Here is a 15841-nt window from a genome sequence, read left to right on the forward strand (position 1 = left end):
TTATGGAAACAAGACTATACATTTGAGACATCCTATGAAAAAACACGCTTAAGTATCTTAAGGGACGATGATTTAGTCAACTTTTGCGTTATTATTTTGTCTTATATGTCGTTGATTTCCAACGCAATTCTTACGTTAATTAAATTTTACTCCTTATATATATGAATTATTTAAAAATATATATGTAGGAGTACTATTTTCCAATTTATTGTCTAGATAATGGACTCCACACCCAAAACCTGTATAGATCAATTCACTCACCCTCACCACCATCCTCTAACAACCACAGCTGACTATAACCAACGATTCTTTTGCAATGGCTGCCGGACTACCGGAATCGGGCAGCGATTCTGGTGCAACGCCTGCAATTTAGACCTCCACGGCTTCTGCGCCACCTGCCCCCGGTCCCTCTCCTCCTTCATGCATCCCCACCCCCTCACCCTCCTCGTACCGAACCCGGCATCATCCGTGCACCTCGTCTGCGACCTCTGTCGCGAAACGATCCACGGCCTCTTCTACCGGTGCGCGGACTGCAATTTCAACGTGCACCCAATCTGCACGAAGCTGCCGGAGAGGATCAATCACATTCTTGACAGAATCCATCTTTTGATCCTCCAATCCCCGCCTGCAGACGGCGCAGGTAGCACCTGCGCCGTCTGCTTGCACCTATGCGCCGGGTGGCGCTACGCGTGCCGTGCCTGTAGGGTTGACATTCACCTGGAGTGTGTGTTGGGTCCCGCAGCCGGGCACCAACAACATGTCCATAGTAGGACTGGTCAACAGGAAATCCCCATGTTCAATCAGAAAATGGGGAATATTCCTATTGGTCAACAGGGAATCCCCATATTCAATCAGAACATGGGGATTCCTTTCCACGCCCCGCCATGGAGGGTTGCTCCGTTTTACGGGATTCCTTTCCATGCCCAGCCTCAGACGTTTGGCGGGTATGGGCCCAGGTTCAATATGTACCATGGTCCATATGCATATCCACTTTGGCCGCATAATTCGCAGGTGGGGGCAAATAATAGTCATAATTGGAGTCGATTCGGGAAGACGATGTTTGATCTAGTAACGAAGCTTGGAATGGGAGTGATGTCGAATATGATTTTTGGAGTGGATATATATGGTTAATTAATGAGGGAATTCTCTTTGTTTTGAGTTAATTGCATATTTGAGGGGAAATTCTTGCTACTTTGTTTTTGCATCGACACATTATATTGGACGTGCCATCACCCTCAAATGTGGTGATTCGTTCTTCATTGGCTAGGAGGCATTCCGATCCTAGAAATCATTGTTTCTGCGAAACAATTTCAACACTTGCAACTTTATTAATTGTGGCAATGTACTTTGACTTTGATGCTTGCATCATTCGTAAACTTTATGTTTGGTGTGTGGAAATGAATGTTTGTGTTTTTATGCTGATTTTTCACTTTGCTTGCATACTAGGAAAGAGTTACGTATATGCTCTATATTCTCTCTAAATAGTACAATCATATGTCAAGGTCCAAACATTTTGAAATAGGGACCCCAATATATTCATATGCCACTACTCCTAATTCAATTAATATGAGTGTAACAAGCCCCATGATGAGCTACTACAAGAGGCGAATAATAAAGACACTCTTTGATGATGCATAGAACATATGAAAGGGAGGTAGGGGAGCATTACACCAAGTTTAGAGTGACACTATAACACTAATCCTAGCCTTTAGATCTATAAGATGGACGCCTAGGATTAATTTGTTTAAATAGAATTCGGATTGCAGTCCTATGTGTTGAATATTGCAGACGTGGGTATTTTAGTTTAAATTCCAAAAAGATTAAATCAGAACCAGATTTGGTAATATGTAAATAACAAATACTACTTGGTAATATTGCAATATTTATATTTTAACACTGCAATCTGGTAAGTTAAAAAAATATTACGAATAATGCAGGTTTGTAACACAGCAATATTCATAGAGTAACACTTAAATATTCATAGAGTAGCATTGCAATCTGGTAACAAACTGAAAATAGAGAATCGATTTTTCCCTTCAGCATTTTTTTATGTTCCAATTGAATTAAAATAGGCTGCCACATAGCTGCTTGAGAATCACCAATTTAGGAAGCAAAGAAAACATTACTAAATGACAAATTAACTTAATCTTTTGCCTTTTAGGACGTTTCCATCTTCGTTCTCTAGTTTTAGTTGGGATATCAACAATAAAGAAGTTTTTTAAAGCTTTGGTGGTTATTTAGAAATACAAATTAGCATCCTTAATTGCATTAAAATTGTTCTTAATTTTTTTTTTTTTTTTCTGTTGTAGTTGTTCTTTGATATCAAGCACGAATTAATAGTTAAACTTTACAAGAATAAATAAGAATAAGAGAGGAGGGTAGATGTATAAATCATTTCTTCCATTAAAAAGATAAACTTAAGACCTATTTTAACTGATCTAGAAAATCAATTCGATTCAACTCTATTTTATAAAATTAAATTGCAAATTAAAAAAGAACAAAATATTACGTTATTGGGCTGTTAATTTATATACCTAAATCAGTCCAACAAATGTGAGATCTATAAAAGCATATGCATGGGCTTTAACAAATCAGTCCAACAAATATTAAGTTATTGGGCTGTTAATTTATATACCTAAATCAGTCCAACAAATGTGAGATCTATAAAAGCATATGCATGGGCTTTAACAAATCAGTCCAACAAATATTAAGTTATTGGGCTGTCAATTTATATAATAAAATATATGTAGTTCGATGCAATATAAATCAGTTCATTATTTGATCACTTTACCTAATTGAAATTCCTCATGGAGGACTTTTCATCTAGAATTATCATTATAGTTCTTTTGTTATTGTTAAATGTTAAATGATGAAATTCCGACCAACAACATAATAATTCATGGGTCTTTTCCATATTTTAGACTTGACTTTGTGGTCCTTCCAAAACCTCTTGGAAAATTAAATTTTATTTAAAAACATTTGTAATTCTCAATAATTATTCAAACTAATATATAGACTTGTTTTAGAAAAAGTAATAGTATCTTTTAATTGATAGTATTAGTTTTGGTGTACAAACCGAAATGAAAAAATAAAATTATTTTTCATGGGTGGAGGCAATAGGAGTATTAATATTGAACTAAATACAAACATGGAATTAGCCACATGAATATTTAAGCTCCACCTTATACTAAAATTATCAATTAGTCGAAATTATATATTCTAATTTTTTAATTATTTTTTAAATTGATTTAGATTAATAATAAAAGTTTTGAATTTTAAATAAATATATTTTAATAAATTAAATGACCATGGAAAATTTTGAAATTTTTTTATTAAAAGCTTTATCCCCTTAATTGTGCTATACATGTAGATCCGCCAAATACCGTCACAATGCTTGTTTTGTGTTAAAAAAGGAAGGGTTAAGATGGTTCAGAAATTAAAGAGGAAAATACAAATATATGATATTTCCTTAATTAATATACATCTCTTAAATTATTTGATAATTCTTTAGCAATAATTGATCGTTTAAACAATCATGGGCATGTTAGGAAGCTTAGTGCATAGCATACTTTACTTGGAATGTATATTAGTTTTCTTTCTAATTTTTAAATATTTAATATAATTTGCCTATCTAATTTTATTTATAAGTAGTACATTTTTAGTACTCCTCATTTAAATACAAAAGACGTATAGTTGGTGCCATATAAATGACTTAATGATTGTATCACTTTACTTAATTTATTTTTATCATAGATCTTTTGTTTTTGATTGAAGTAATATACTGCATTGAATGAGTTGAAATGGTAAATAAAGAAATTCCAATCAGGTGGCCGACATCTTATTCATGAATCTTTTTCGAAATTAATTATAGACTTGACTTTGAGATTGAGGCCATTCCATCAAATTTCAAACTTTGGGTCATATATCAATAAATTCTTCATTTGTCTTTGTTTCCACTGATTTCGAACGCAATTTCAAAATATTTATATTCGAGAATTATCCAATTTCAAACTTGGTGATTGGATATACATCGATGAAATCTACATTTCATCGATGAAAAAACAAGAAAAAACTTTGATTTCGAATGCAATTCCTGGAATTTGGGCAAATTGCCAAATAAATCACGCTGGATAGTTAAAATTTTGTTAGTCACACTTTTCAAATTTGAAAAACTAAGTCATGAAAAAGGAAAATTTTGCAACTATCACATTCGCCTCATTTATAGGAAAAATGCAATGACGTGGCAACCAGTTTTGAATGCGCAGAAATATTATGATCATGTTAACTCACTTCTTTATGATGATATATATATAATTATGCCATGGGTAGCATGTTTAAAATCTATTATCACATCACTGCATATTTCGTGGTTTAGTTTTCAGATTTTGGAAAATGTAACTTATGTTAATATTTTTGAATATTATTTGGGATTATAAGTCACACAGTCACACATCACTTTCTTATTATTATCTTTCAAGTTGACATGCATGTAGTCTAATCAAGCAAGTTTAAGTTCATTTTAGAAATTGTATTGTTTTATCTTTGCCTAGTTAAAGCGTTGGAGTTGATACAATGGAGTATCCCACAAATGCAAATAAATCACTATAGAGTCGCAGTATGATTTTTAATAAAAGAATAGCAATCAAAGTTATTCTTGCCTTCCTCTCATGTGTGTATGTTTCAGGAGATGCACGAGTGAGATGCATTGAGAGTGAGAGAGAAGCTCTTCTTAGCTTCAAGAATGGCCTCATCTATAATCAGGGTATGCTCTCGTCGTGGCGAAACAACGAATGTTGCAAATGGCATGGTGTTGAGTGCAACAACACCACTGGCCATGCCATCACCCTCCAGCTCTATGGTATGAATTATGATGGTGAATTGCTAGGTGAGGTTCATTCTTCTTTGGTTGAGTTGCATCATTTAAACTATCTTGATCTCAGTTGGAACAATTTTGGAGGCATTCAGATCCCCCCAGAATTCATTGGTTCCATGATTCAACTACAAGACTTGTGTCTTAGTGGCTCTAACTTTTCTGGGACCATTCCTCCCCAATTAGGGAATCTTACCAACTTACGCTCACTTGACCTTAGTTGGAATTATTTTGAGACTATCCCTCTTTTATTAGGGAACCTTACAAGCCTACGTTCACTTGACCTTAGTGGGAATTGTTTAGGGAACATCCAATGTCGGTTAGAGAATCTTACCAATCTACACTCACTCAATCTCTCGTATAACCATTTGACATCCATGTCCTTTTTTATAGTTAGTTCTGTATTCGAATCACTCGAAACACTACAATTGTCTTTTAATCAATTCACTGGATCGGATCTATGCCAAACCCGAGAACATTTCCTTCATTAGCAGTACTGAATCTTAAGGAAAACAACTTGACAGGTTCCATTCCTCTAAATATAGGCCAACTCTCCAATCTTCAATTTCTAGATCCTTCTCATAATTCTTTCCAAGGTTTAGTTCCTCCAAGTATTGGCCAACTCTCCAAGCTTAAAGATCTAGATCTTTCTCATAATTCTATGGAAGGTTTAGTCTCTAAATCCCACTTCTCCAAGCTTTATAAGTTAAAGTCACTAGATTTATCCTTTAATTCATTGATCATGGATGTTGACTCTAATTGGAGTCCACCTTTTCAGTTGGATAGTATAAATTTGGCCAGGCGCAATGTGGGCCCGTATTTTCCAAAATGGCTCCAATCTCAGAGGAATCTGGCGTACCTTAATCTTATTGGTGCAAATATAACAGAAGCCCCAAAGTGGTTAGGAAGTATGTCTCCACTTTTAGGGGAATTATGTCTCTCCTACAATCAAATAAGTGGTACAATTCCGAATCTCTCATCCACCTCCATCTACTATATGGATCTTAGTTACAATCAATTCTCAGGTCCTATACCACTATTTCCTGTCAATGCTACGATTATTTTATTGAACGGGAATATGTTATCTGCTTCAGCTTCATCTATTTGCCAATCTCCTCAACGATATTTTGTTCTTGACCTATCAAATAATCAGTTGTCTGGAGAGGTACCAAATTGCTGGGACAAAATGCCAGGATTGAGATACCTCAATCTAGCTAACAATAGTTTTTCGGGTGTAATAGCCTAGCCAGTAATATCACATATGATAATTCAGATATTATATCAACATTATATGGTACCCATGAAGAATGGGTGCGTCAATATTCATCATTTCAATGGAAAGGTAAGGAATCAAAAAACAAGAAAAATCTTGGGCTTCTCAAACTCATTGATTTATCAAGCAATAGATTGATTGGAAACATTCCCGAATCATTTTCCAATACCAGGAATTTAAATTCCTTAAATCTATCAAGAAATAGTTTGACAGGATATATAATTCCAGATATTGGTAAAATGGAGACGCTAGATTCTCTTGATCTATCTCATAACCGACTCTCGGGCAAGATACCTTCAAGTCTGGCAGAAATACACACTCTTGCCGTTCTTGATTTGGCGAACAACAAGTTGTCTGGAAAAATTCCGACGGGTACTCAACTTCAGAGCTTCAATGCATCGTCTTATGCCGGGAATGATGGACTCTGTGGCAACCCTCTACCGATGTGCGTTGAAGATAGCTTGAGGCCATCCACCACTAATCCAAGGGAAAACATAAATGAGAAAGATGGCAACAGCTTCTCGTTTATGCAAGAAGTTGGCATATCAATGGGCTTTGGTTTTATCTTTGGATTTTGGGGAGTTATTGGCTCATTCATACTGAAGAAATCATGGAGAATTGCATTCTTAAACTTATTCGATGCTGCTGGAGATTGATTCTACGTCAGGATTGTGTTTGTATCCAAATGGAGACAAAGCTAAAGCATGCAGGTAATATATATCAACTAGATTTTTTGCTCTTAAATACAGTTTTCAGTTAATTTTCCCAAATAACATAAAATTTACTTGAACCATTTATCTTCACGTTACTTTTAACATATTACAATCAAGATTTGATTTTTTGATTCATAGCATCCTCATTTTTTTCAGCGGTGAAGGCACTTTAACATGGCTTGTGATCTTTCCAAGTTACTATAATTTGGATTGATTGTTCTCAATCTCTTTTGTATGAATTACAGCAATGTACTTTCACTTTGTTTCAATTTCTTGCTTTCGTTTGTAAACTTTATGTTTGGTGTGTATTTGTTTCTTCTAGAAATAAATGTTTGTGTTTTTACTTAGTTTCTTGCCCTTTAAATCCATATCCACACTTTGCAAATGTCAGCTTTGAGTTTTTTCTCAATGATTTTCAACTAAAACAAAGTTAAAATCATATCCCAACATATTCGTAATTACTTATTCTGCCTTTGAATTTGAAAAATCTATGTTGCTAAATTATCTAAATAAAAACAATGTTTGGTTTAAAAAACCAAATGGGCGTTGGAAGTAGAAATTCGTAATATAATATATTAAGTTTACTAATTCAATTAATGTTAAATGTTGAATTATTTGCTTTAAGTTTTAATTCACACAGACCACAATACATCCTACATATTGGGTGACTCAAATCCTTGAATTATAGCTTAGCTTCCGAAGGAAATCTAACTAACTAATTAAATTGTGTATCATCATCAATATCCTTATGGGGGAGTAGAATTATTAATTATTGGTTAGAGACTTATATTGCATTAAATGAGATGAGAAAATTCCAACAACCGACATCTTTTTCCTGGGTCATTTTCAAATTTAAAGTTACAGCATTGACTTTGAAATTTAAGCTATAGACTTTATTTTTGAGGTCCACCCAAAATTGTTAGTACAAAATTCAAGATATGTATAATTCTCTAGAATTATTCGAACAAAATATGTAGACATGTTTCTATAAAAAGCTAGATCTTTTAACTTATTTACTAATATAAAATATTAGTTTGATAATTACTTGGTCATCGAAATATACATGCATGTTGGAAGCCTATTGCACAGATTGTTTACAACTTTAAAATGTTGTATATGTTAATATACATAATGTATCTACCTATGTAATTTTAGTTTTGAATGTATAAATATAATCTCAAAAATCTCGGATATTTTAAATATATGCATTTATTCAACAAATTATTATTAGTAGTACTTGTTATTCCATGTTGTATATTTTAAATTTGTTTGCATCTTGAATAGGTATTTAACTTATATTACTTAATATTTTAAATTTATTTGATGATTCGTATTGTCATAACGATCTATAAAGTGTGAAGTTGATTCCTTTAACTGTTTAAAATTTCACATGGAAAATTATTTAAGTAATTATAATGTTTGAATTTTCATTTATATTTTTGGTGTAGATTGAAAAATGACTATTAGTGCTTGAAAGTTGATTCTAGTTTTTGGTGATCAATTTTTCCAACAAACTCCAACCAAAATAATAAATGTAGATCGTTGAACGTATTAGTAAACTCCTCATTTCATTTATGACAAAATGATGTACAACTTCAACTTCATGCATGTACATTTTAATTCGTCAATAAATTGATGAATGGAGTATACAAGAAATACAATTCACTTCCATACATCACTAAAGAGAGTAATATGATTTCTGACAAAAGAACAACAATCAAAATTGTAGTTGTTGTTCTTCTTTTATGTGTGTTTGTTTCAGAAGATGCAGAAGTGAGATGCATTGAGAGTGAGAGAGAAGCTCTTCTAAGCTTCAAGAATGGCCTCATCGATGAGCATGGTATTCTTTCATCGTGGCGAAGCGACGAATGCTGCGAATGGCATGGTGTTGAGTGCAGCAACACCACTGGCCATGTCATCACCCTCCAACTTAATTCACATTATTCTGCAAAGTTGAGAGGTAATATTGGCTCTTCATTGCTTGAGTTGGATCATTTAAATCATCTTGAGCTCAGTCATAATGATTTTGGAGGCATTTCGATCCCATAATTCATTGGTTCCATGAAACAATTACGACCCTTGTCTCTTGGGAATTGTTATTTTAGTGGGATTATTCCTCCTCAGTTAGGGAACCTTACCAACCTACGCTCACTTGACCTTAGTTGGAATGAATTCGGAGAAATTCCAATCCCACAATTCATTGGTTCCATGAAACAATTACAACACTTGTCTCTTCAATTCTCTATGTTTTCTGGGAGCATTCTTCCTCAGTTAGGGAATCTTACCAGCCTACGCTCACTTGACCTTAGTTGGAATGAATTCGGAGGCATTCTGATCCCACAATTCATTGGTTCCATGAAACAATTACAACACTTGTCTCTTCAATTCTCTATGTTTTCTGGGAGCATTCCTCCTCAGTTAGGGAATCTTACCAGCCTACGCTCACTTGACCTTAGTCAGAATGATTTTGGAGGCATTCTTACCAACCTACGCTTACTTGATCTCTCACTCAACTCTTTGTGTTGTGTATCTCTTTCTCAACTTGGTCTTGTATTTAAATCACTCAAAATATTGGACTTGTCTAATAATCATCTCAACGGATCAATGCCGGACGTTAGAGCATTTCCTTCATTGACAAAATTGGACCTTTCAAACAATAACTTTACAGGTTCCATACCTGTAACTATTGGCCATCTCTCCAAGCTTCAAGATCTAGATCTTTCACTAAATTCTTTGGAAGGTTTAGTTCCTCTAAGCATTGACCAACTCTCAAAGCTTCAATCTCTATATCTTTCTCATAATTCTTTGGAAGGTTTAGTCATTAAATCCCATTTCTCCAAGCTTGATAAGTTAAAGTCACTAGATCTATCCTTCAATTCATTCATCTTGGATGATGACTCTAATTGGTTTATGCACCCAAACTTTTCAGTTGGATAATTTAAATTTAGCCTGGTGCAAAGTGGGCCCATTTTTTCCAAAATGGCTCCAAACTCAGTCAAATTTGGGCTACCTTAATCTCAATGGCACCAATATAACAGATGAAGTCCCACGGTGGTTGTGGAGTACGTCTCCTTCATTACAATACTTATTTCTCTCGTACAATCAAATAAGTGGTACAGTTCCGAATCTCTTAACCACCTCCATTAGGTATATGGATCTCAGTAACAATCAATTCCGGGGTCCTATACCATTATTTCCTGTCAATGCTTCGCATATTCAGCTGAATGGAAATATGTTCTCGGGTTCAATTTCATCTCTTTGCAAAACTCCCCATGATTATCTCGAATACTTTGACCTATCAAATAATCAGTTGGCGGGAGAGGTTCCCAACTGTTGGGATAAAATGCCAAGCTTGAGATACCTCAATTTGGCTAACAACAGTTTTTTGGGTGAAATTCCTCCCTCTTTCGGCAACTTAAAAGAATTACTTGCACTCCTGTTGCATGGTAATGGCTTTTCCGGTGTGTTGCCTCACAATTTGCGACAATGCCAAGAACTGAGAATCATTGATATTGGAAGAAACAAGTTAACAGGAGAGATCCCCACTTGGATTGGCAAGCTTTATCAAATGCAATTTCTAAACTTTCGTGGAAATAAATTGCATGGTAGTATTCCTCCCGAGATATGCAATCTTACTATTATTCAGGTTCTGGATTTGTCAATAAACGTTCTGTCTTCGATAATACCTAATTGCTTCAACAATTTCACTCTCTTGGCAAGTGAGAGTATCAGTGACACATTTGCTTATGTAGTTACTTTAGGTACACGGTTTGGAGGCTACGAAACATGGGAGTATGAATATTCATCATTTCAATGGAAAGGTAAGGAATCAGAATACAGGAAAAATCTCGGGCTTCTCAAACTCGTTGATCTTTCAAGCAATAGATTGACTGGGAACATTCCCAAGTCATTTTCCAGCATGAGCAATTTAAATTCCTTGAATCTTTCAAGAAATAGTTTGACGGGTCATATTATTCCAGACATTGGTAAAATGGAGATACTAGATTCTCTTGATCTATCTCATAACCATCTCTCTGGCAAGATACCTATAAGTTTAGCTAAAATACATACTCTTGGTGTTCTTGATTTATCGAACAATAATTTGTGTGGAAAAATTCCAACGAGTACTCAACTTCAGAGCTTCAATGCATCGTCTTATGTTGGGAATGTAGGACTATGCGGCGACCCTCTACCAATGTGCCCCGAAGATAGCTTGAAGCCATCCACCACTAATTCGAGGGACAACATGAATGATAACGATGGAAACATCTTCTCATTTATGCAAGAAGTTGGGATATCAATGGGCTTTGGTTTTATCTTTGGATTTTGGGGAGTCATTGGTTCATTCATCCTGAAGAAATCATGGAGAATTGTATTCTTCAGTTTTTTGGATGGTGCTGGAGATTGGTTCTATGTCAGGATTGCAGAGTTTGTATCCAAATGGAGACGAAGCTGAAATGCAGGTAATATGGGTTGCATTTACTCAAATTTTTGTTATATTCACATTACTTCTAAAATATTGCAATCAAAATTTCATTTGTAAGAATTACTATAACGTCCTCATTTTTTCAGCGGTGAAATTACAGGTTGTAGAGTTGAATGAAGGTGCACAAAGTCATGGCTTGTGATCTTTCTATGTAATTTTTTCTTCTTTATGTAATTTTACTATATGTTTTCAGTCTTTTTACTTTCATTTGTAAGCTCATGTTGGTGTGTTTTTGTTTAGAATAAATTTACTTCTACACAAACAATATGTACTTGCACTTTCCCAATAATCGTATAAAGCAAGTAGAACCAGCCTAAACAAGAAATCAATCATAATTTCATAAGCTTATTCCATTAATATGTCCTCGGAAATTTGTGCCTGTGCGCTGAATTTATTTTAAATGCATAAATATAATCTCATAGTTTATGTCATTTTAAGATGCCATATAAATGACGTGGATCATTTCCACAATTGAAATTCATCGTGAGGACTTTTCCACTAGAATTAAAATCATAGATAATTTATTTTGAATACAGTATTATATTGCATTAAATGAGTTGAAACGGAAACTAAAGAAATTCCTACCAGGTGGCCGACATCCTATTCATGATTAATCTTTTTTAAAATTAATTAAACTTGACTTAGAAGTCATCCCAAGACTCTTCGAAAATTAAATTAATAGAATAAATTCAAAAATTAATCCTGTATACTCACTCAAATGATTTTTACGCTACACAGTAATTGTTTAAGATTTTGGTCTTAAACAATAAAATTTGGGTCCATAGTTAATAGTTTAGTCAAAAACTGACTTGGTCAATCGTGTTTTAAAGGGCAAATTGGTCAAATATATTTTAATATAGTATGACTTTGGAACATATTTATCTTAAACTCATCAAAACTTTTTGTATATTTGCTTATTTAATACTATAATACTATGACTTTGGAACATACTTATCTTCTATTTTGCACTTATTTGTTGGAGTAATTTCCAGGAAACCACGTAAACAATATTTTAAGTGCACGCGAAAATGTATTCCAAGTGCAAAAATGTGGATGAATCGAAGTGTGTTTGGGCTATTTAAACCCACCAATTTTAGATTGTTTAGCATCCCACATATAAGTACCATCAATTAAGAAAGCATGATTTCGGATCAAGGAATAGCAATCAAATTCGTTCTTGTTATTCTTTTATATGTGTTTGTTTCCGGAGATGAAGAAGTGAGATGCATAGAGAGGGAAAGAGATGCTCTTCTAAGCTTCAAGAATGGCCTAATCGATGCTGAGTTTGATGATCTCTCGTCGTGGCAAAACAACGAATGCTGCGCATGGAATGGTGTTGAGTGCAGCAACGCCACTGGCCACGTCATCGCCCTCAAAGTCAATGGTGTCGTAGTAAAAGATAGCGGTAAGATGGCCTATTCATTGCTTGAGTTGCATCATTTAAAGTATCTTGACCTCAGTGTGAATGATTTTGGATGTATTCCGATCCCGGAATCCATTGGTTCCATGAAACAATTACAACACTTAACTATTGAGGAATCTAACCTTTGTGGGAGTGTCCCTCCTCAGTTAGGGAACCTTACCAACCTACGCATACTTGATCTCTCACATAACTTTTTGAGTTCTATATCTTCTTTTACACTTGGTTCTGTATTGGAATCACTTGAAGTATTGAAGTTGTCTTATAATAAACTCAATGGATCGATTCCAGACCTAAAAGCATTTCCTTCACTGAAAGAATTGCACCTCGGAAAAAACAACTTTACAGGCTCTATTCCTCTGAGTATTGGCCACCTCTCAAAGCTTCAGCTTCTATATCTTTCCTTCAATTCTTTGGAAGGTTTAGTTCCTCTAAGTATTGGCCAACTCTCCGAACTTCAAGATCTAGATCTTTCGTATAATTCATTGGCGGGTGTAATCTCTGAATCCCACTTCATCAAGCTTATTAAGTTAAAGTCATTAGATTTATCCTTTAATCCATTATTGATCTTGGAAATTGCCCCTGATTGGAGTCCTCCTTTTTGTTGTTTGAGTAGTTTATATTTAACTAGGTGCAATGTGGGCCCATATTTTCCAAAATGGATCCGAAGTCAGACGAACTTGTCAATCCTTGATCTCCGTGATGCCAAAATAAGAGATGAAGTCCCAAGGTGGTTGTGGAGTACGTCTAATTTATTAAAGTCTTTATATCTATCCGACAATCTAATAAGTGGCACAATTCCGAATCTCTCGTCTACCTCTATCTTGTCTATGGATGTTAGTTACAATCAATTCTCAGGACCTATACCATTATTTCCTGCCAACGCTACTGATATTCTGTTGAGTGGAAATATGTTCTCCGGTTCAATTTCATCCATTTGCCAAACTATCCACGGTCATCTTGAATACATTGACCTATCAAACAATCTGTTGGCGGGAGACGTTCCCAACTGCTGGAAGAATATACCCAACTTGCACTCCCTCAATTTGGCTAACAACAGTTTTTCTGGTGAAATTCCTGCCTCTCTGGGCACCTTACATAACCTTGGTGCACTACAAATGCATGGTAATGAGTTATGTGGTGAGTTGCCTTACACTTTGAGACTGTGCCAAGCATTGCAAATGATTGATGTTGGAGGGAACAAGTTAACAGGAGAGATCCCCACTTGGATTGGCCAACTGTATAAACTGCAAATTCTAAACCTTCGTGGAAATAAATTGCATGGCGAGATTCCTCTCCAAATATGCAATCTTACCAGTATTAAAGTCTTGGATATGTCGATAAACAATCTATCTTCAATAATACCTGATTGCTTCAACAGTTTTACTGTCTTGGCTAGTAAGGATTCCACATTTTTTGATCTTTTTCTGTTTGATCCAATATACATTATCAACGAAAAGAAGCACAATGGATATTCATCATTTCAATGGAAAGGTAAGGAATCTGAATTTTGGGATAATCTCGCACTTCTCAAACTCATTGATTTTTCTAGCAATAGATTGACCGGAAACATTCCCAAATCATTTTGCACTTTGAGAGGTTTAATATCCTTGAATCTATCAAGAAATAGTCTGAAAGGATATATAATTCTGGATATTGGTAATATGGAGGTGCTAGATTCTCTTGATTTATCTCATAACCAACTCTACGGCAAGATACCTACAAGTTTGGCCGAAATACACAATCTTGGCTTTCTTGATTTGTCAAACAACAATTTTTCTGGAAAAATTCCGACGAGTACTCAACTTCAGAGCTTCAATGTATCGTCTTATGCTGAGAATGATGGACTTTGTGGCGACCCTCTGCCAAAGTGTCCTGGAGATAGCTTGAGGCCATCCACCCCTAATCCGGAGGAAAACATGAATGAGAAAGACGGCATCAACTTCTCATTTATGCAAGAAGTTGGCATATCAATGGCCTTTGGTTTTATCTTTGGATTTTGGGGAGTTATTGGTTCATTCATATGGAAGAAATCATGGAGAATTGCATTCTTCAACTTGTTGGATGCTGCTGGAGATTGGTTCTACGTCAGGATTGTTGTGTTTGTATCCAAATGGAGATGATGCTGAAATGCAGGTAGTGTGAGTTTCATTTACTCAAATTTGTTATAATCACATTACTTCTAAAATAGTGCAATCAAAATATCATTTTGATGAATTACTATAACGTTCTCATTTTTTCAGCGGTGAAACTACGCGCTCTAGAGTTGAATCAAGGTGCACAAAGTCATTGCTTATGTAATTTGGATCTTTCTATGTTACTATAATTTGTATTTTTTTTTTCCTTCTATTTTATGTAAGGGTTTACGTAATTTTACTATGTTTTCAGTCTTTTTACTTTCATTTGTAACCTTATGTTGGTGTGTCTTTGTTTCAAATAAATTTAGTTCTACACAAACAGTATGTACTTAAACTTTCCCAATAATCATATAAAGCAAGTAGAATCAGCCTATTTTTATATATTGGTTTTGTAATAAAATATGAGTGAAATGAGGTTGTGGAATATATGTTCCACTTATTATGTATAGTAAAAATAAAATGAGACATTTATGGACAGACAGAAAAAAGAAAAATGTGATATTTAATAGCGGACGGAGGAAGTAATATCAAAGACATAAAAACACAATAATCAAGAACTAACCTTGTTTACAAAAAAGCAAAGCGCAACTTAAAAAAAGTGAGATATTCTATTGAACTCGGATTGCTTATCCTACTTTTGAATTTGAAAATATAGAGAATTATTTATCTCTGTTTTGAAAAAAAATATTTCCCAAAATGATATTAGTAAAACAACAAAAAACCGAGGGTGGTAATATTCAGCTGGGCTAAAGATGGGCCATATATTGGGCCTCAGAAGTATATATGGGCTTTCTACATATAAACGTGCAAATTACCATAAATTAGTTTAGCCACTTTTAATTTTCTAGTATATTTTTAAATCATTTACTCATCTCTTACTTTATTCACTTTCTATTCTTTTTTCTACTTTTTCCTCTAACTTACTTTTTTATTTATCTACT

The 15841-nt window shown here is 34.6% G+C and overlaps 4 protein-coding genes across 5 annotated transcripts; all 4 read left to right on the forward strand.

Annotated features, from left to right (window-relative positions):
• Positions 1-200: 200 nt before the first annotated feature.
• LOC125195519 (protein VACUOLELESS GAMETOPHYTES-like) lies at positions 201-1422 on the forward strand. Its single transcript, XM_048093658.2, has one exon. It carries the CDS (start codon positions 220-222, stop codon positions 1129-1131), a length of 912 nt encoding a protein of 303 aa, XP_047949615.2. The 5' UTR covers positions 201-219; the 3' UTR covers positions 1132-1422.
• Positions 1423-4617: 3195 nt separating this feature from the next.
• Positions 4618-6116, forward strand: LOC148929644 (receptor-like protein EIX2). Its single transcript, XM_089056971.1, has 2 exons — positions 4618-5185; positions 5395-6116. The coding sequence occupies exons 1-2, from the start codon at positions 4618-4620 to the stop codon at positions 6114-6116; spliced, it is 1290 nt and encodes a 429-aa protein (XP_088913097.1).
• Positions 6117-8825: 2709 nt separating this feature from the next.
• On the forward strand, positions 8826-11549 carry LOC125196946 (receptor-like protein EIX2). 2 transcript variants are annotated; one of them, XM_089056089.1, is made up of 2 exons: positions 8826-11319; positions 11429-11549. In XM_089056089.1, exon 1 carries the CDS (start codon positions 9747-9749, stop codon positions 11310-11312), a length of 1566 nt encoding a protein of 521 aa, XP_088912215.1. In that variant the 5' UTR covers positions 8826-9746; the 3' UTR covers positions 11313-11319; positions 11429-11549. The 2 variants fall into 2 exon arrangements, with proteins under 2 accessions (XP_088912215.1, XP_088912214.1); XM_089056088.1 differs by having other exon boundaries at positions 8899-11319; positions 11443-11549.
• A 924-nt stretch (positions 11550-12473) lies between these two features.
• Positions 12474-15194, forward strand: LOC125193811 (receptor-like protein EIX2). The gene has a single exon (XM_089056243.1). The coding sequence runs from the start codon at positions 12483-12485 to the stop codon at positions 14883-14885; it is 2403 nt and encodes an 800-aa protein (XP_088912369.1). The 5' UTR covers positions 12474-12482; the 3' UTR covers positions 14886-15194.
• Positions 15195-15841: the final 647 nt, after the last annotated feature.

The sequence above is a fragment of the Salvia hispanica genome, chromosome 4 (genome assembly GCF_029641045.1).
Source record: "Salvia hispanica isolate PSC_SH4W2 chromosome 4, Shi_PSC_v1, whole genome shotgun sequence".
Classification (NCBI taxonomy): Eukaryota; Viridiplantae; Streptophyta; class Magnoliopsida; order Lamiales; family Lamiaceae; genus Salvia; species Salvia hispanica.